Here is a 21,841-nt window from a genome sequence, read left to right as displayed (position 1 = left end):
CTCCCCGGCGGGCGCTCCTGGGCGGGGAGCCGGGCCCCCCGCGCCCCCCGGCCCCGCTCCGGGCAGCGCGGCCGCCGCGATGAAGCCGTGCGAGGAGGAGGAGGAGGAAGGGCGGGCAGCGGCGGCGGGCGGCGGTGGCGGGGACCCCTGGAAGGAGTGCGCGGAGGTGGCGGTGCAGCTGGCGCGCCGCGCCGGGCAGGTGAGAGCCGGACCGGGCTGCCCCCGCGGCCGGAGGAGCCTCTCCCGGTGTGAGGAAGGGCCGTGCGGGCGCTTGGCTGGGGCGTAGAGCTGGGGAGGGGGAGGAGGGCGGCGGGCTCGGCACCCGCTCAGCCCGGCCGCCGCGGAGCCCTCGGCCGCGGGAGGGATGGCGGCAGCGCGGCCCCAGCCCGGGGGATCCCAGAACTTGAGGGGCACATCCCTCGGGGGCCCCATCCCGTGGGGACCCCAGAACTGGGGGGGCACATCCCTCGGGGGCCCCATCCCGTGGGGACCCCAGAACTGGGGGGGCACATCCCTCGGGGGCCCCCTCCCGAGGGATCCCAGAACTTGAGGGGCACATCCCTCGGGGGCCCCCTCCCGTGGGGGCCTCATGCCGCGGGGCCACTTCCCTCGGGGCCCCAGCCCTTAGGGGTGCTTCCCTCGGGGGTTGCATCCCCTCGAGGGGCCCCTTCCCTGGGAGGCCCCATCCCTTGGCGGTTGCATCCTTCGGGGCCAGCATTTGTTTTCCAGCAGCTTGTGCAGAGAAAAATAACCGTGTCAAGGAGGTTTTCTCTTGTTGGATCTGGCAGAGTCTTTAGAGTGGCCAAAATTCACTTGCTAGGGACAAATAGCTGTGAGGAAGGTTTGTAGTAGCTTATTTCAGATCTGTGTTTTGACACAGCAGGTCAGTCATCTCAGGAGACATCCTGACCCCACTCTGTGCAGCAGCAGAACTTCTAACAGAGCCAAGAAGTGGGATCAGCAGATTGATTGATTGAGAAACTGGGGGAAACACCAATTTATTCAGCAATGTATATTTCTCTCTCACTTCCATTCTGCTCTATTTTGAGCTCTCTACCTATACACTGTGATTTAAGAAGCCCCCTTTTCTGTCTTGAGTGCAAGACCCATAACTTTTCCTTAGGATGTGTTATTAAACATATTTTCTCCTTAGTGAAAAACAACTACACAGATGAACCAAATGCCAGAGGAGAGGAGACTTGTTTTAATAATACAGGGACTAAATGGATAATCCAAATCAGGATGACAGGTCATGCTCTCACAGACTCTCAAAACAGGAGTTTCTCTGGAATAGTCATTCTGCCAGCCATTTCACAAGAAGAGACTCATGACTTGCTCAAGCCTCCACACCTTATTTCTCAGAATACCAATTTGTGAAGCCAGCTTTAAGCTTCCCTGATCATTTCACTTGCTTAGAAAATCACAGCTGAGCACCTTTTCCTGGAAGAAGTAAACATTCCATAAGACTAATCCTTGAATTCAAAAACACAGTTTGCCATTGCTACCTTGCAAATGGCAGGAAATAGCTGATTCCTTGGCAGGCCAAATTTAAACCAGCCAAGGATGTTGTTTAAGTAAGACTTTAAAAACTGGGTAATTTTTTTCCCAGTTATTTTGTCATGCTAAGGAATCTTTTTTGTTACAAAAGGCACTGGAGATCCTTCTGAAAGAAAAGGTGCAGGTATGGCTCTATTTTATTTAAGTGTCAATCTGCTTCCAGCTATTCCCAAATGAAACTAGAGCTAAGGACACCTAGTGCAGTATAGCGTGCATTTGGTAGGACTGGAATTTTGTTGAAAATTGACTGATAAAGATGGGAGTTCATTTGATCACCAAAAGCAGTCAGTTCCACTAGTCAAGTTCATTTTTTTCTTCTGCTTCTCTTCCCATCTCTCAGACCTTTCCACCTTCACCTCCATCCCCAGAAATCTGCTTGCACTCTGTCTCCCCATATCCAACTCCAGTCTCCATCCCTGCATGAGACTTTGCCTCTTCAGCCTTTCTTTTCAGGGGCTCCACAGTTTCTCAGAACTGTGGCAGGTTAGAAAGGGTTGGAGTCATTAGAAAATGTCTACAAGAGTCTTGGCCTGAAGAAAAATGTGAACTTCCAGATTATTTTGGATTTCTAGGAAAAGTCAACCAGTAATACAGTTTTCTGGTCTCCCCTTTTGGCTTATACGACTACTTGATTTGTATTGCATTGTGTTTCATGACTATAGATAAAATATATCTTCTTTCCAAGAGATAGGAGTCTATACTCTGGAATAGTTTCTTCTAAACTTAAAAGGCCAATAAAGAAGTGATGCTTGAATATGTGCCTAAAGTGTTGTTGCTGGAGTAACCTCTATTACTGGGTTAAAATCATTGCTTCTCTTGCCCATCCTGTTGTTTAGTTCTTATTACTTTTATGAAATATCACAGGCTCTCATTTAATATATGTGGCTGTTTCATAACGTGAATGGTCATGGTTTTGTAATGTCTGTAATTGACCTGCTTTAAAATTCACTCTATAAGCCCACAAATAACTGCACTTTTCCAAGCTTCTCTTCTGCTTTTTCTGTAAGTAAGCTGCTTGCTCTGTTCATGAGAGTACACCCATAGGTTTGATATGAGTTTTTGCTCAAGAAAAGCAGCCATGACCAGTCTGTGCATCTTTGATGCTGTTAAGAGCACTGAGTAATATCTGCACTGTTCTCTCCAATTGCAGAATTGGAAAAGCTTCACCAAAATGAGTAAACATACATCCAGATAAAAATAAGAGTAAAGAAACTAACACTAGGACATAGTATGCTGAAGTCAAAGCCTTTTTTTTTTTTTACTCTTTTTTTTCTCTCTTATTTTTCTTTCTTTTTTCTGGAAAATAATTCTATGAGGCATAGGAGACCTAGCAAAATACCACTAAAAAATAAAAAGACAAAACTTTCACTGGCATTCTAAAAAGCCAAGATTTTTTTTCCATGATGTTAGGTCCCAGGGGAAATTTTTAGGCTATTTTCTATGTAACATGGACAGATGTTTTAGCAAACCAGATTGGAATTTCCTGAATTATTTGCAGGTACTCATGCTTTTTATCTAGGTGTTTGAGTTTATCAGTCAACAAATATTTCAGGACAGTATTGCAAGCATCCAAAATCCATCTTGGATCTCCCAGAAGTGTATGGTGAGTGCAAGCAGTATGGTGAAATGAAATATTGAAATATCTGACATGAGCACACTACTGTAGGTGGCTCTCCTGGCAGGTATTGGGGGAAAAGGCATCTTGACCCTCTGTCTTCTTCATTCTGCTTTGTTGGAATAAGTTTTACAAAGGCATTAAAGAAGGAAGAGTCCAGGACTGACTGCACTGAGCCCCAGTGTCTCCATTTCCCCTGCTCCATGGGAATGAAGGAGGGAGCAGGGAGAGCCTGGCTCTTGCTGTGTGGTGTGGTCTCCATGTAATGATGTAAATGCCCCTCACTTTGCATAACCCCCCAAATGCTCCCAAGCAGGGTATTAGGATAAGATCTGCATTAGAGGAGGGGCAGCATGAGCTAAGAGTGTTAAATGGCTCTGCTCTAAATAACCATGTTCCCAAAAGTCAGTTGCTTAGAAATTGCTGAAAAATCTAGGGACAAGCCCTAGTACAGGAATAAAGTCTAGTAAAATACATTTAAAGTCAAATTACAGCATCTTGATTGCCAATTTCATTGTACAATGGGGATAAGGTGCAACCTCCTCTTTCCATTTCATCATCCTGTAGTTCCTCTGCTTTCTGCTTGGCTGCTACCTGTAACCTAGAGTGAGACTTCTATGGAACCCCACTTCCATAAGGAAAGACCAGGCAATTATAGCAGGTATCCACAGACATTATTGTAAGGCTTTTGCAAGGAGAGGAGTTGAGTGATGCTCTCAAAGTATTCTGAGGCAGCAGGCTCTAACACTCCTTTGGTGACTTTTAGGGATTTTTCAGCATAAATTGAATTCTACACTGCTCTGAGCTGTTTGATCATTTTCCAGACAATAAAAGTTTTTCATCAATTATGCAGAAAATGTGATCCTTGTGTGGGGCTACCCTGGCTTGGGTTGCATACCCGTACAAGCTGGAGCAAATGCATGGGGTGCCTTTTGTCAAGCCCTTTGTCAGTGGCAGAGAATTAGCAGAATCAGAGGCATCCATCCTGCGTGCTGTGGGTGAGCCTCCACTGATGTGGTGCCCATTTGTGGCCGGTGACCTCAGCCCAGCACCATGACTCGTCTCCTCCTCTGCTCTTGACATTCTGCTTGCACAAGTGGTGGGGAGAAGCAGCTCACTGCAGGGCTGGTAGATGCTAAATGTGTGTCGTGGCTCCTTGGCACGACAGAGGAGGTGGGTGAGAGGGCCATTGGCCACCACTTCAGAGTGCAGGCACACCCTTGGCTGGTCCCACCTCGTGCTGGCCACCAGAGAAACAGACAGGGTTAAGGTTAAAAATAGTGGTGAGCAACTGGGTAAAGGATCAGAGATGAAAAAATGTTCATGTGCAAAGGGTTGTACTCAAACCAGAGAGATCAAGTGCCAGAGCATGCAGTGCAATCAGCTGATTGCAGAGCACGTCCACAGGAGAGAGGTTTCATCTCTGCTTTTTCTTTCCCAGCAAGGCTCAGGTATGATCTCACTGCCCTGCTGAGCAGTGGCACTGATTTAAATGGCTGCAAAAATCTTAATCTATTATGCATTCAAACTGAATAGAAGTCAAGAGCGTGGCATTGCGAAGAAGAAATTCAAATCTTCTCTGTCAAAAGGAGGACATTCCTTATCTATTTCACTATGTGAAGTTCCAAGCAGTAAAGACAATAGGAAAGTAATGAAGAGCAAATAAACTAAAAGGTATCAGCATAGCAGATTTTTTAGAATACACAACTGAGGAGTGTTTTGGATTTTGCTTTGGGCTGAAGAGGAGCCCAAGGGCCTTGCTGGAGTTACAGTTTTATGCTTCCATCATAAATCCTTCAAGACAACCACACAGGGCATTGAGAGGAGTAAAAAGATTAAGTGTGGTTAATATTTTGGTATACAGTAATGAACTTAGCAAGACCTCAAACTGGAAAGTACTACCTGCCCTCACAAGCTCACTAAATAGGCACAGCTGATGTTTTACAGCTCACAAAGCAGAAACATTAGTCCAGATACCTTCTATAGTAAGGCAATAGTTGGCCATATCCATTATTTGTCAGATCAATTAGCACACTCTTCAAATATAGTATTTTATACTACAAAAACCAAGAGCTGAGATGACATTTGGGAGTTTCTGATTCCCTTTCCCGTGCATAATGCAGAAGAACCATTTTCTTTGGTCATCAAGTATTTCTCAATGGTTTTGAAATACTTTGATCAATGGAAATTTAGTTAAGCAATTTAAATATATAAATTTTAGATGAGAGTTAGAATGTTGATCATGTTGCTACTGGGTTACAAATAAGTGGTACTTAATTTTTGCTTTGTTTTGACTTGGTTTTTGTAAATTTCAAATAATTTATCATTTTCACTGATTAAAAAATAAGTGATCTCCTTTTGCATCCTGTCCCTTTATTTTTCTTTTTAATGAAGAAATGGGAAAAAAAAAAACAAAACAGAAAGAAAATGGGGAAAATGGTGAAAAGCTTTCATGAAGTGTTTTCCCATATGTGCATTTGTACTTGAGCTTGTAACAGTTATACCCTGGAGAATCAGATAAAGACATTTCCAGAAGAGAGTCCAGGTTTAAATCATTTTTTCATATCTAGGGAAAGCTTCAATTTTTATTCTTGTTAAATACATAGCAATTATTTGGGAACCAGAGGGTGGTCAGCATTTAAAGTTCAAAAAACCCCACAAAAACCTCAAAAAAACTATGTGTCTTTGTTGGCAAAATGGAAACCAATTATGACTGCCTTATTGCATATCTTTTAAATTAAGAGAGTAGTGGGGTATTGGCCATGTACATTAAAAAAAAAAAGTAAAAAGAACAAGAAGAAAGAAAAAGCGCTTTCCTTGAAAAATGCCTGAGCCTTAAGGTTTTTTCTCACCTTGTGTATGCTTTTGGTAATTTTTTAAATCATGATCACTGCCATTATCCTTTTATTCCCTTAGTTGCATTCCTTAATCAATCCTTTTCTGAACTGTCAAGAGTGGTTTTTGCAGAGTGATTCAAAATGCCGTATTCCAAAAGAGCACTCATTAGCTCAGAAGAATTTTTTGTCAAAAAATTATAACAGCCTCTGGTAGAATTAGGCCTACAGCTGTTTTTCAGGATTAGCTGTATTTTTTTCAGTGAAGATATTATTTTAGTATGCACAGGCTGAATGCCCAACAAATCTGATTTATGAACTTCTGTTTCAGATTATTAGGAAAGCTCTAACAGAGGAAAAACAAGTGTCCACAAAGACATCTGCAGCAGATCTCGTGACAGAAACTGATCATTTTGTGGAAAATTTAATTATTTCTGTTCTGAAAGAGAAATTTCCTTCCCACAGGTGAGTGCCTATAGAAACTATCAATGACCTTTTTTTGTCCTTTCCATGCTGCGTATCTGACTGGTATTTAAAGGGAACTTTAAAAGTCTGTGTATCTTTCTTATGTCTCTGTATCTTTCTTATATATTAACCTATTGTTCCTACACTTTTGTAGGACTCCTCTTTTTTTAAAAAGTACCATTTCCTTATACTTAGTAGTTTATATTTTCTGTGTTTCTTGATATGTGTATTTAATAGCAATGTTTCCCCTGTAGGGACATCATGGATGAAGGTTTCATGTGGATCTCCATGATGTTCAGAATACTGGTCTGTTGCCTACTGTATAAGAATTATGCTAATGCTATCTATAAAAATATAGCAGAAATATATGCTAGCAAAGGTCCCATCCTGCAGACCTTTCCTGTTGCCATCACACATATGCCTTTGCCAGATCAGGAGAGGTAAAAGGGCATTTAATTACATTTACCTTGTGTTCTGTAGTGAGAAGATCAGTGGGAAGCAGGGCTGTTTGTCATCATCATCATTATTTGATGCCTACTCATAAACAGGCTATAAATTACTACATGGGGTGCAAACCCAAGGTTCTAAAAGTAGATCAGGTTGTCAATTCCTCTTGATTTATTGTGATCAACTTGAAAATAACAACTCAGCTCACGTACAGATTAGAGAGAGGGTTTGTATTAGTTGCCAGGTTTGGTTTGATGCAGAGACTGACATTGATTTCTACATTTGACTTCAGTGGATAAAATTAATTTTCCTGCAGAGCCAGTGCAAAGCCTGTGTATCCTTTAAATAGTGTCTGACTCCCTTCTAACTGGGGGCATCTCTGATGGGGATGAGCCTTGCATTCTAGTGCTGTGCAGAAATGAACAAAGAGCAAAATCTGAAGGGCTCAGCTACTAATCTAATTGTCAGCGATGCTGCTGGGCAAAAAACCAACACCATAAGAAGGAGCAGAAAGCATATTTTTGTACTAAATATGGCTTGCTAAATACATGCTGTATGTGATGGCATACTGAAGCAGTACTGTACAGCATAATGTGTGGTTCTTGGCTGCAATTCTCAAGAGAGTGCCAGGCTTTACAAGCCTATTATTTGTGTAATATTCCTTCTACTATTGCTGGCTGTGCTCTTCTCTCATCTCCACTCTTATGTTAGTTGTTTTTTTTTTTCCCTGAGCAGTCTGGAGAGAACATAAAACCTACACATTTCTCATAAAATGCAAATCACCAGACACACTCAAGTTACTCAGAATGGTAACAAAAGTTGTAAGGTCAGCATAGGCCTAGCAACTGAAAAATCCCAGATATTATCAACTCCATACAGGTAACTTCTGACTTTATAAGTAAATGAAGGAACTGCCATTTCTTCAAGACAATCTTATTTTGATAGTGGTTGTTGGGTGTGCTTAGAATTTGTTTAGATAATTAATGCATTTAGATTAAACAATAGATTAAAGCTAAATTTAACTAGACTAGATTAAAACACGTGCAATGAGGAGTCTACAAAACCAATCAGGGGTTAAATTGAAGTACAATTAAAATATTAAAAGATCATTTATATTGTATTCAGTCTTTCCCCTAACCAGGCTGTTGAAAGCAGCACTGAAGATTTCTGTGATTTCTCTTTCTTCTAAATCATCTTGATTCTTATGTCTTCTGAATCAAAAATGGACTTTAGATGTTAGAAAAATTAAAAGGGATCTCATTAGAATCTGCCATTGAGTCTTGAGATACTAGAAATAGTATATTTCCAATATATACTGAAATAGTATATAATAGCACATACTGAAATGCTCAGAAGTACAGAGAAATACTAGGAAAATCCATTCAAAAAGTAATTCTGTCCCATGTTTCTTTTTGTTTCTTGGTTAAGTGGTGTGTATCATCTTCATTCACACTTCACTCAAGTTTTAATCTTTGCTCACTTCTTAGTACTCTGATGTGCCCCAGAGATGTTTTTTCAGATGGATCCAAGAGTTGTGGGTAGGCACAGCCAGACTACCAGGGGCTGCTGGTTGCAAAAGGCTATCCCAACATTTAACCTTGCTATTATTACACAAACTGTCATCTTTTGTGTTCCTTGTGGCCTTAATTCTGTAGACATTAAAATCAGGACACAGGAGTTTAGGAGGGTTACATCCAACTCTGGCTTCCCATTTTTCTGTCCTCGGATCCCCATATGGGGATAGGTGAGGTACCTGCCCAGCCCGAGTCTCCTGCATTTGACTGGGTATCATTCCTGCTGCACATTATGGGATGTTACAGCTTCCCTGCTGCTCCTGCAATGAATTTCAGAGTGGCATGAACAGATGTAGTCTAAAGCTTGGCTAAAATTACTAGAGTCATTTTCAGTGGGAGTGAAGTGTAATCCAGATTTGAGCAGAGGTCAACAGAGCTGGCAGGCTGGCATGGTAAATTAACTGTTTTAATGAGGTTGTTACCCTTCCCACTTCTCAAGCTGCTCTGAGAATTTATTCCAGTACTTCACACTGGGTGTTTTGCTTCATTTGCAGGTTTTTACAGGACACAGAGCAAGACATCAGAGATGACCTTGCAGGACTCTCACATTTCCCAGTGTTGTATAGCAGTAAGGGGGGTGTTTTGTTACCCATTAGCCCAGATTTCATAAAACATGCACCTAATTTGGTCTACATCCATTTTGGAAAAATTGCTCTTGAGCATGAAGATTTTATCAGTGGCACTGCTGTGGCCCAGCTCCAGGTTAGCATTTCTGAGCTCAGGGACTGCAGCATCACACCCCCACTGTGAGGGAAAGGCGAGGGACTGGCTCATGATGCTTCAGGGAGAATCATCTTACACAAAAATACTCCTGTCTTTAAGGAGGTTCTCATTTCACCTTTCTTTGACTGGACAGACAGCAGCTATAGTTCAAGCTCCAGCTGGGGGAGCTGGCAGAGGCTGAAGCAGAGGTATCATTTATGTGGAATATGGATAATCTGAGGTGGGATGGAAGGTGCTCCACCTACAAGAAGATGAACCTCCTCTGCATCCAGCAGCACGGAGAAGGCATGGGCTGGGTTTGGATGCTGATTACAGGATTTGTGAAAGCAAAAGTCAAGTGATACAGCACCAACAAGACAAAATAATGAAATATTTAGAGCAAGGAGCCTGCAAAGTGTTATGTTAAACTGAGAGTTTCAAACACCTGTTCAAGTCTTTCTCGTTTCTCAGTGTGCATTAGCTCTTTGTCCTTCAGCTGTTTCTTTTAATGGAGATGAAAATAGTAACAAACACTTCCTAATTCCCTCTTTGTACCAGCTGGGGGTCTGTAATAGCATCAAAATAGTCTATTTCTGCTTAGGTTGAGGCAGAGTAGCACTTGGAAAATTCAAGAAGTCTCCTCCTGTGCTGTCTGCAGAACATTTTAAACTCATGACTTCAAGTGTTATTTGGAATCATGAGGTACAGGTTGAAGACATAAATAAAATAAAATAAAATAAAATAAAATAAAATAAAATAAAATAAAATAAAATAAAATAAAATAGCTGCTACTCTAGTCCTAGGGAAGGACTCTTTTGCAAAAGATATTTTCTCTTTATTTTATCCTTTTTTGTTTCTCTTTGTGTCTTTGAAAGAAGCTTTTTTGTCTTCAAGCATTTGCAGAAACTCTGAATACCACTACCAGCTGTTCAAATGTGAAACCACCAGCAAGATGCAGTACTAGCAGTTGGATTCCACTCCTGCTGTATATAAAGGATTTTATGAAAATCTGTGAGAGTAGCACCTGCACATCTCTTACAAAAAGAGACCTTGGGCAGTTTATGGGAAAGCAGGGATAATTAAGGTTGACAGGAAATGTGCCAGAACTGGATGTTCGTTTCCCAGGGAAAAAGGAGGAAAAAAAAACTACTAAAAGAAACTGGGACAGAACAACAGAAGAGAAGATGATCTCAGATTTCATTTTGTGCCTTGTGCATCCAAACAACAAACAAACAAAAAATAATTTGTTGATTTTTTTCTGGGTCATGGGAAAAAGAAAGTCCAGCTTTGTAAACCTCTTCATTTCCTGAGTCAGATTACTGTAAAAAATACAGATAGGAGCAAGATTGTGGATTTTCTAAGAGTGTATTATTTCCTTCTGACTGAATTTGACTGCAGAAGAGAAGCAGATACAGTTTGCAGTTTGTGTTAGTTACTGGAAGAGACAGACCTAACCCATAAAATTATATTCTGCATAAAATAATCTTCTCCTTAAGTTCCAGGGATGCCAGTTCAGGTCCATTTCTGCATTCATTTTCATGGCTTCCTTAATAGTATACTGGGGAAGTGTACATAAATAGAGTTCTTTTTTGCCATGTAAAATAGTGTGCTGTAGAGTTGAGAACTCCCTCAAAGTCTCTATGAAAGTTACCAATTCCTAAATTTAAAAAGCAGTATGTGTGTTCACATTTATACAAGAATGTTTTATGGAGAGAGGGAGAAGTTCTCTCTTAAAAACCAGAATGATGGGATTGTACTTTCCAAGTCTTGTATCTAAGCTAATGTTCTGGGATACTTGTTTTACCCTTGCACCAAATGCAGGTTCATTGCAGAAGAATCCACTGCTGCAGGTTCAAAATGTGTCCTCACTGACAGTCCCACCTGGATTATTGACCCTGTTGATGGAACGTGCAACTTTGTGCACAGGTAAGTGCCCTGGGAAACCCATCAGAACCCAAAGTGTAGCTTCTCACAGTTCCTCCTGATGGTGCTTTTCCCTGGTGGGGACTCACACATAGGAGCCATCCCTTTATCTCTTGGTACCTGGTGTGGTGTGTGTGGGGAAGGCTGTGTTTGTGCTGTTACCTGAGGGCAAGATGGAGTTTGTGCTGCTGCCCCATGGCTCACAACCCCAGCTCACAGCCCTTGACTCACAGCCCCAGCTCACAGCCCCAGCTCACAGCTCTTGGCTCACAGCTCTTGACTCACACCCCCAGTTCACACCCACCAGCTCACACCCCCAGCTCACACCCCCAGCTCACACCCCCAGCTCACACTCCCAGCTCCCAGCCCCAGCTCAGAGCCCCAGCTCACAGCCCTTGGCTCACACCCCCAGCTCACACCCCCAGCTCACACCCCCAGCTCACACTCCCAGCTCCCAGCCCCAGCTCAGAGCCCTAGCTCACAGCCCTTGGCTCACACCCCCAGCTCACACCCCCAGCTCACACCCCCAGCTCACATCCCAAGCTTACACCCCCAGCAGACACTTCCAGCTCTCACCCCCAGCTCCCAGCCCCAGCTCCCAGCCCTGCTCACCCACAGCCACCATGGGTCACCGTGCAGGGAGAACAAGGCAGTGCTGTGAGCACAATTGGCCCAGTGCCTCCAGTGGGTTTCGCACATTCCTGCCGGGAGTTCTCCCCTTCAGACCCAGGCGCTTCCTTCTTCCTGGGAAGTGCCACCCCTGCATGGCACTGAAAACTGAGCTGTGCAGAGATGCTGGTGTTACATTTTTAAAGTACCTCTACAAAACTAGGGGTCCTTGCTGCAAAAATTAAGACTTTTAATTCATCATTCGAGTGTTAGGAGCTGTGAACTAATGACTATTCATAATATTTGTACTTAGAAACCCTGTCTTATAGTTAGCAGCTTAAAATAACTACAACTTTCATAAAGCAAAAAAAGAAAAATTTCCTTGACTATTGGTGCAATTACATGGAATTCCAGGGGAGGTGGGCAGTGTCATGTGGTGATGGTTCATGCAATTAAGTGACATTTCCTCTTTCTAGCAATATTTTCTGGACTTCCAAAGTCCTTTTTGAAATGTGTTTTTAAGAAATGAATTTATTTCATTGTTTAAAATGTAATATATAGTAGTCAAAAGGACCAAATTAAATACATGATCATCACTTTGAAAAACATAGAGGAATTGGTTTCTTTTTATGTTTGTGTTAACAGCAAGGTGTCTCCATGCTACTTAATTGCCATCTCAGATGCAAAGCTTGAACAAAGCGTGTTCTTAAAAGCAATGACTTGTTACAGCATTAGTGGTTTTATACTGGATAATTCAATTACACTAAAGCAAAAACTTCCCTAAAATATACTACGTGTTCAGTGTAAAAATTGTGATGTCTTCATGAGTTTATTTCTTGCCTTCTCCAATATTAACTTACATTTTAAAAGGAATTGACAAAGTTAAAGAGACTGACAAAGGAGAAATAGTCAAGGGCATTTTGACAAGCCCCATGTGGGGTTTTGTTGCCTAAGGGGGTTGCATAGGGAGTAAGTTGAGAGATTTTTCATCAGTACTACTTAATTTCTTATTTTTCACAGATTTCCAACAGTGGCAGTGAGCATTGGATTTGCTGTTAACAAAGAGGTATGAAGTATGTTCTTTAAGATGGGCACCTGAGAGTTGGCTAGAAGTCTCAAAACCATGTGGGAACTTTAAATTGAAAACCAAAAATTTAAAAAATCAGTCACTACTCAGGTTTTCCTATGCTTTTTAAACACATCTGATCACACTCTACTCATGTAAAATCGTAGTCCTGCGAAACCTATTTATGCCAACTGGCAATTAAAAAAATTATATGAATTATTAACAGTATTATGGGATTCATTTGGATAAAAAGGATGTACTGATGTGAGCAAGGTTTAGTTAGACAAAACCAAAATAAGTTCAATTTAGTGTTGCCTCTTCATAATTTAAACATATATCCCAGTGTTCCTGTGTTATTATTATTGCTTCTTTCCTGCTAGCAGTATCTGTGAAAGCTAACTCCTGCTAGGAGTTAATGTAGAGCTGATTTTATGAAGAGTGCAAAATTATGGGCCTAGTTCATTCAATCTACATTTGTATTTTTCTTAATGTAGTAAAATAGCTATATTTACCCCATGAGACCTTGATTATAGTTAGGGTGGGAAGGTACCTAGCCTTCCAATGTGCCATTTTGAGTTTCCTAGCTATAGTCATTTGTGCTAGTGCTTTTTCTCCAGATGTTGCTGGTTTGCAATTTGATATATATCTATGAAGTAACTAGTTACTCAAATTGCCAATGAATGTGCCTCTTTCAGCCTAATTCCACAATTTTTAATATATGTATAGCTTTAAGCAAAGCCAGCAAAAATTCTGTGCAGAAACAACCAAGTTTTCAGATGTGCTAGTACCTCCTACTGATTTAAACAGAATAATGTTGTGTACTTCTCTGGTTAGAAGGTTTCCAACATAGAAACTGCAGAGAAACACTTCCATGCTTTTCTGAAATTTATTCATTGCCAAAGGTTCTTTTGAACACTACATTTTATTACCAGACAGTTTTCGCTGATATTTATGTTTTCTAGAACACCATCATGATTTTGATGCTGCATATTTTGGGTTATGTAAACTAAACAAAGCTGAAACAAAAGTAAAGAATGATGTTAAGTCTCCCTCAGTTAAACAATTAGGACAAGCAGAAAAAAGAGTAAACTGAAAAGAAGCCAAAGTACACACAGGGGAACTGGCCTGATTATAAGCCTTGAAGAAATTCCTGCAAGATGTCTTGAGGGAAAGAGTCTATAAATAGTGTGTCCCTCAAAAAAACCCCTTGGTTTAGATGGGACCTCAGGGTAGGGAGCCAGGACAGTCTATTGCCTTTAAATTGTCTCTGATGAACTCCAAGTGCAGCAAGAGAAGATTTGAAGTTTAGAACATCTGAGATGTTTTCTTGACCTTGTGGCCAACTTCAGACGCCTCGGGCAAGTCCCTTAATTTTTGTGTACCCCTAAATTAAATAATGCTCATATTACTGATCTAGGGGCAATTTTCAGAGCTGACCCTTGAAGTCTGTAAAGTGCTTTAAAGTCTTTTGATAGAGCCTATTAAAGTAATAGAAATTTTAAATACCAAGGGTGTAATTTTGACCCTCTTTTCATTGGTAAACAGAATCTCCCATGAAAAGTCCAGTGTTGCACATTCTTAAGCTTTCATTGAGGGTATTTCTGTCCAAACTCCTTCTCTTGGAGTCTTGTGACTTCAAGAGATTTTCACAAAAGGATTTTGCAGAGAAGGATTTGAACAAGTGACTGGAGTGTACTGCTTTGATTGAAAAGGCAGAAAAATTCAATGCACCACCAAAGCTGCCTCCAAAAGCATCCGCTGTTAATAAAGAGTGCCATGACTCCTGAGTTTGGATGCCTGACTGATCCTGGGGCTGTAAGTCTTTGTGGTCCAGCCAAGGTCAGTGGGGTTGCTACAAGGAGTAACTGCTCACCAGTGAAAGCAAAGCATTCAGAGTCTTGCCTCAGAGGTCTTGCATATTTTCAGTAAAAACATTTCAATTGCATTTGAAAACAACTCCGTGTTTAATCCATTCTAATGTGAACAGAAACAAGCTGTGAGTAAGGATTTAGAGGATCAGGAACACCTTGCATTAACTTTTCTTTATAAACTGAATTTTATATGACCTATATCTCAATATCACAGTAATAGTAAAATTATTCCAGTTTTTTAGCATCAGTGTAATCTTTATTATGTGTACCAATTAAAATATTGCTGATCTTTTTGCCATTAGTAGTTGTTTATATTTATGATGAGTAATTTGAGTTGCATTCATTTCTTTCCTTTTCAAAATCTTAAAGCTTGAATTTGGTGTAATTTACCACTGCACTGAAGAACGATTATACACTGGTAGAAGAGGTCAAGGGGCATTTTGTAATGACAAAAGGCTTCAGGTATCAAAAGAGACAGGTTGGTCTAGATTTTGTTAGAACTCTAAAAGGAATATATTAATTTTGTTTCAGAGTTGTTGCAAATCATCATTAGGATAATGAACATCATTATCCTGATGGAAAGTATTTCACCTGCATGATAATTTTGTTGTTTTGTGTTTGTTTTTTTCTGAAAAATCACTTTCCTCCTTTTCTTTTTAAAATATACATCTGAATATGAACTATTTAAATAATTCTAAACTATTTTGCTTCACAACCACTGTTTAAAATAAGGAAGAATGTGTAGATTCACCAGTTTCATTCCAGCTGAGCCCTGGCATAACTTTTTATAAGCAGGATGCAATGGGAATGGTGAATCAAATTCAGAGTACTATTGTGGCTGCTATTCACTTCTTTTCCAATGATCTTGTACGTCACAGAGTGTCTGATGTCTGTAGGCAAATGTGCTAAGAGTGAATTAAAGGGTGCATGCTTCATTAGGGGCTCTTTAACAGCTTGCTCTGGTGTGTGAGGTTTGTTTCCATGTACAAATAGCCAGCAACACTTGGCCAACGCTTGAATGGAATTCTTTTCCCTTTTATTTATAGTTAAACCAAGTCATAGACATGTCTGTTTACCTAATGATTATAGAAAATAATAATATGGTATTATTTAGAGAAGTTTTCTTTTAGTTAATCAAAATGCAGAGGAGAGCATAGCACTCAGCTGTAAGTGGAAGCAGACATATGCCAGAAGTGTGCACCACTGTACCCACAAGATGGTAAAAATTTCACCCCAAAGAGAGATGTAATGATCTCAATACACAGTAAATTCAAGCAATTAGACATACAGATTTCTTTAGTGCCTGAAGCAGACCCTGCATCAAAATTTCACCTGAAATTTGGGAAGTTTTGCTATTCATCTAAGTTAATAGTGATCTGGGGTCTACATATTTGGAGAGACAGATTGTAAAGTCATTATGAATCTTAAATGCCTAAGATTTTAATCACTGATTACACATCACATTTTTATCAATGCTCAAATAGCTCATATTCCAAAAAAGCCCATACTGGCAGAGACTATTAGGGAGACCAGAGGTGCTCCCAGCTGGACTGCATGAGCCACTGTGGAAATGGCCTCATGCTTTTGCAGTCAGAGAGTTCTGATTTCCAGCTGAGCAATGAACAATTTTGGCACATGTCACTTCTGTCTTCCTTTCTCTAGACATCCAGTCCATGTGGGTGTCTAGAACATAGCAAGGGAAAGAGACCTTCCGCCCTTCCAAAGGCTTTGAAATTTTCTTTTGTTTTGAGATACATTATTTTGTGGTGGGAAATTTTCACCAGTGAACCTGGATCTGCTTTAATCTCACTCCTACTCATATTATAAGTTTTTTTTTAATCACAGTTGCTCTCTAAGGGCTGTGGCTTCAGTGAAATAAACCAACCCTGGAAGACAGACTTGTGTTTCCCTCTACCTGCCACTGGAATTGAAGTGGCCATGATGTGTTTGAGACCTAAGCTGTCATATCACTTGCTGCCATTTGTTTTCAGGAAATGTGATGTATGATGTTGATCTACACTTATACATTCATTGTTCAGGCTTAATCATCTGAAATCACAGCCCAGGCAAACATTGTTCTTTGTCAACACCCAGTTTTGTAGAGGTTTGGTAGGGAGTCCGTGCAGCCATGATACACTTAAATGAAGGATCCATCTTCCCTGTTATCTTGAGCTATACTTTCTTCCCATGCTTAGATTCATGTCAGGCCTTACATGTGCTAACAGTGTAAATGTATTTTCTTTTTTAATCTTCTGGGGTCAACAGAACTGATCTTTTCCTCATAAATTTGTCCATATCACTGTTAAATCTTTTCTACTAAGCCCATATATTGAATTCCTGAAATCTTAGAATGTCTTGTGATCAGTCAGCTCCTTTTCCTAAGCAGTGACCTCCCTCTTAGTTGCCTTAGTCTATTCATCCAATTTCCAGCTGTAGCCTTGAGGAAAATTGAAGAGATCTGTCTATGCATTAGAAATATTTTTAATAACATAAGAATAACTGTCTCAGTTATAACTTAACTATGACTGGCATGGTGTGAATGCTTGGTGCATTTCAGCAATGAGATGGACAAACTGGGTCTCTTATGCAAAATAATCTAAGGCAGATTGCTTTCACCATCCAGAATTTTTAGTAGTGACTAAACAACAAATAGCCTACAGTGTGCCTGGATTGGTGTTTTTCTGTTTTAACACAGTAATTTAAAAAGCAGCAGTTGAATCTATGTTCCTACAGTTAATATTTGTGACACCCTATAACTTTTAATCTAATTACACACCTGTTACTTACCAACCATTTTACCACATTGCTTGAATCCATAAGGTTCATCTGCAATAGTAAATTTTTTGGTAGCCTGTTTAATTAAATGGTGCCCCACTCCAGCCTTATTTGCTCTCAAAAACCTCCTTGCTCCTTGTGCAGAGCACTTTCAGCTGATGCAGGTAGCTGTAAGAACCAGGCAGAGGTTGCCTACCTGAAGGAATGCCTCACCTTCAGCCCAGGGTAGGAGGTGACGCCTGGCACGGAGCACAGCCCAGTCAGTGAGTTCTCAACCACTAAACCTTTGAGTTTTGCCATGCCTTTAATGCCTCTGAGTTCAGCTGGCACAGCAGGAGCAGGGATACTTGGCATTTGATCAACCATCTCCACCTACATTGGCACACTCTTATTGTAGCCTGGAAGTATTCAGATCTCACATGAAGGCTGCTTCAACACCTCTCAAGTCACTGTGAGTCTCTCCTTTGACTGTACACAAGGTTGGAATCTCCATCTGCTCTTGGACAGCATTGCCTTTGCTGAACATAAGACAAATGGAACTTTCACAGATTATATTATTATTATTATTATTATTATTATTATTATTATTATTATTATTATTATTAAAAATACTGCTTTAATTTGTCATAAGAAGGGGTTTTTTTAATGTCATAAGGTGTCTTCAGTCTTTGAAATGCCAGAGTGGGCTGTTTCTAGGTCACTGGTGATTTAGGGAGAAACTTTTCTTTCCTCTTACTGGGTTCCCAAATGTTTATAATTGGTTAACAAATTACATTAGAATTCCCTATTCAAGAACCATCGTGTTTTCAAATATGAAGAGATTAACTACATTAGAAGTTACTAGATTACTGGATTATTTTTAGTTGACTGCTAATATTAGTGAATTTGCCAAAAGGTGACTGGTCGATGAAATAAAGCAATGTATGGAAAGAGAAGGAATGTAAAAATGCATTCTTGACTTTAATCCTCCTGTTTTGGGGGTTTTTTTTAAAGTGTGTTTAGAACAGACCATTTCTTAGGAGAAACTTAGTCTTGCTTGAGTTTCTATGCAAAGTTGTCACTTTAAGAAAAAGTTTGGGGTAGAAAAAGGGGCATAAAAAGTATTTTTGTGTGAAAAGTCCATTAGTGTTTAATTTAAAAACAAATTTATGGAACCTACCTGGTAGCTGCTGAATTAATGGAAACATCTCTCTACCATTGCAGATATCTCGAAGGCCTTAATTTTAACAGAAATTGGTCCAAAACGTGACCCTGCAACTTTGAAATTGTTCCTTGGTAACATTGAGAGACTGCTCAAGGCCCAAGCACATGGGTAAGATGTTTTACAGCATATGTCTCACATTTGTGACCAAAAAGTCTTTGAAAAAAGTAATTAAAAAAAAAAGATTGAAACAAGTGTGTTGTACACATAGGTTGAAGTCAAAAGCACTTTCTTCTTTGTGTTGCTGTGGGGTGCAGGGTCCGTGTCATCGGGAGCTCCACGCTGGCCCTGTGCCACTTGGCGTCCGGCGCTGCGGACGCCTACTACCAGTTTGGCTTGCACTGCTGGGACCTGGCAGCAGCCACTGTCATCATCAGAGAGGCAGGAGGCACTGTGATAGACACTTCAGGTGAGCAAAATGCTCTTGCTTTTCCACTGACTCTCAGGGGGACTGGGTGAGTGTCACCCCTGTGACACTCATTTCTAGCAATATCCTGTAGAAAGGTTTGTACCCTCCACTAGGCTCCAGCTGGTTATTCAGAACACACTGATGTAATTCCAGCATGGGCTTTCAGCACATCTTCTGAGTCAAACTGTACTTCCATGACTTTGAGTAATTCCCTCAAAGCCTCGTATTCGCTGTAAGGAACCAGCCCAGGAGACTGGCAGGTACGCTCAGACATTCCAATTAGATTTCAGCAGAGACATCCTCCCGGGAAAGGAGGACTCTGAGGTACCAGTTTGGACATATATGACTAGAAACTACTCAGAGGGAGTAAAGGGCACAGCACAGTCTCCAGATTATTGCTTAATTAATTTAGATGGTGCACATCTCAGAGTAATGGTTTACTGGTGACCAGTACCTGGATACTGTGGAAAGATCTGGTCGATTAAGAAGGGTAATGAATGAACTGATTGAACTAATGAACTAAGAGAACTAATTTCTGTCTCGTTGCTAGAAAAGGGGAATATTGCTTTTATTGTTGGCTACTGAACAAATCCAGGCATTCACTGCTCCTCTTGCATACTTTGGGTCTGTATCTAGAATTTTATAAAATATTTTTTTGCTGGAGGTTTCCATGTAGGCATTGTTGAGTTAGGTTTTCCTTCCCATCCCAAAAGGAGCTACATATGAAGTTGTTTCTGTGTTTCTGACCCAATCTAATTACAGCATGGCTTATATATAAGGCACTTCTCATTAATCCTCTTGTCCTCAGGGGGACCTCTGGACCTTATGTCCTGCCGAGTGATTGCTGCAGGCACGAGAGAGATGGCCATGTTCATAGCTCAGGAAATACAAACCATTCACTACCGGCGGGACGATGAGAATTAAACGCTGCTTGGGCGGAGCTCGCCCTCTGAACCGCGTAACGTTTGCGAGATGGGTGTCCTGAAAGGGTATGTGATTGCAGCAGGAAGGTTCCTGGGAAGATTTTCTGTGTCAAATATTTTTTATAAATTTATTACCACGTGGGAAGGCATAGGGAGATTTTTAGACCTCCTAAGAACCGTGTTTCCTTTTTAATATGTATCTCTTTCAGCAGTATCTTTTTTATGAGATAGAATATTTTACTTGTAGCAAATGAGTCTCAAAATTAAGTTGTAATTTCATATCTGTGGGGCTGATATTTAGTCTTTTGTAACACTCAGCTAAAAAATGGAATTTTATTTTTACAGATGCAGATCTCAGGTAAATGAGCTTTAGGACTGTAGTAAGGGAGGAGTAGTTGAGATGTGTGCCTATAATAATACCCCTGTTCCATGATGCTTAAGAATGCAATAAAAATGGCATTGTTATTTCCTAACGAGGTCATAGCTCTGTATCCATATATGTACATGTCTGTTTGTCTGTGTGTGTATATATGTGTATATATGCACCTACACGTGTCCACGCATGTATACACACACATCCCCAGGGGTGTATGTGTATATATATGGATACCCTGGATGTTTACAGAAACTTAGAGAATGCATAGAGAGAAGAAAGCTAATATTGGAAGCTGTTTTGAGGTAATGTTTTTTTTTAGGTTACTTAGGTGATTCCAGTCAGGGCTATCCAAATGGCAAATAGCAGAGCTGACCATGGAAAATGTTTAATTGTTTTACAAACTGCCCAGGTAGTTTTGTTTCCCTTCGTCCCTCCGCATGGGCATAAATCATACTGTCCTGTAGGCCTCTGTAAGATACTCAGACCTGCAAACAATTACTACCATAGAGTACTTATAGTTAAAACCAGGAATATTGAACTCAAGCTGAGTTATTCACAGTATTAACTATGACACGCAGCAGTAGGAGGTCAGCAGAACAGAGCACAGTGTCAAAGAGCTGTTCGTTTTAGAGAAACTTCAAGCAGAACAGCAGGATTTGGCCCCTTACAGGCAAGTTATTAAAAATATGCACATAAGATATGCTTGCAAAAAGTTGTAAATCACATGCCCTTCTTGCACAATGTTGTAATCACACTTTTTGATCAGAAAAGCCTGTAAAATCTGTTACATAGATTTCCTAAATACACAGTTGTTCTCTATCCCTGTATCTAGGCCATAATTTCTATTTAGATTGTGTTTTAAATCATGAGCACAGGGAAAACACAAGTGTGTTGAGAAAAGCAGTTGATATGAAATCACTTCTATTTTTTCATCAAAAATTTAATTAAAAGGTATCTCTTTTTTGCAAGAGTGCAAATTGAGTAAAGGAATGAGCCAAAAGAGTTGGTTAAAAATCTAACTTTTTTTTGTACACTGCATGTGTAGACTTTTTAAACGTGTTCAGATATCTGCTTAGAAGATACAAACTAAACAATATTTTTAAAAAATAACCTTGTGTGTGTTTCTTGCAATGAAAAATGTTTTTCACTGAATATAACATGAAGTTCTGTGTGATTTCTTGGTATTTTTTCATGAGAAATACAAATTATTGACTGTGTAGGGAACATCTAAATTGAACTAAGCATTTAAAAGCTAATGGTTCTTTGCAGAAAATCAACACTTTCCATCACAGTGATGAACATTTTGTCACTGCTCCCTTTTACCCCCTCCATCTCTTTGTACCCCTGTTTGGAAAAGGAGATTGTAAGCCCTCTGGGGCAGGGACTACAGTAGTTTGGCTCTGGGTTTTCACAGTGCTAATAGGATGAGATTCTGGTCCACAGCTAGGCACTGAGGTGCTATAATAATACAAATAATAAATGCTAATGGGCTCA

At 40.4% G+C, this 21,841-nt stretch overlaps 1 protein-coding gene across 1 annotated transcript; it reads left to right on the top strand.

Annotated features, from left to right (window-relative positions):
- The first annotated feature begins 64 nt into the window (after window positions 1–64).
- On the top strand, window positions 65–21,841 carry IMPA2 (inositol monophosphatase 2). Its single transcript, XM_071456962.1, has 8 exons — window positions 65–199; window positions 6,338–6,471; window positions 11,016–11,120; window positions 12,747–12,792; window positions 15,033–15,141; window positions 18,642–18,750; window positions 18,897–19,048; window positions 19,857–21,841. Exons 1-8 carry the CDS (start codon window positions 80–82, stop codon window positions 19,970–19,972), a joined length of 891 nt encoding a protein of 296 aa, XP_071313063.1. The 5' UTR covers window positions 65–79; the 3' UTR covers window positions 19,973–21,841.

Source organism: Agelaius tricolor, unplaced genomic scaffold (genome assembly GCF_023055355.1).
Source record: "Agelaius tricolor isolate 1412-34295 unplaced genomic scaffold, bAgeTri1.0.p SCAF_2, whole genome shotgun sequence".
NCBI classification, from domain to species: domain Eukaryota; kingdom Metazoa; phylum Chordata; class Aves; order Passeriformes; family Icteridae; genus Agelaius; species Agelaius tricolor.
This window is presented reverse-complemented; position numbering and strand designations above follow the sequence as displayed.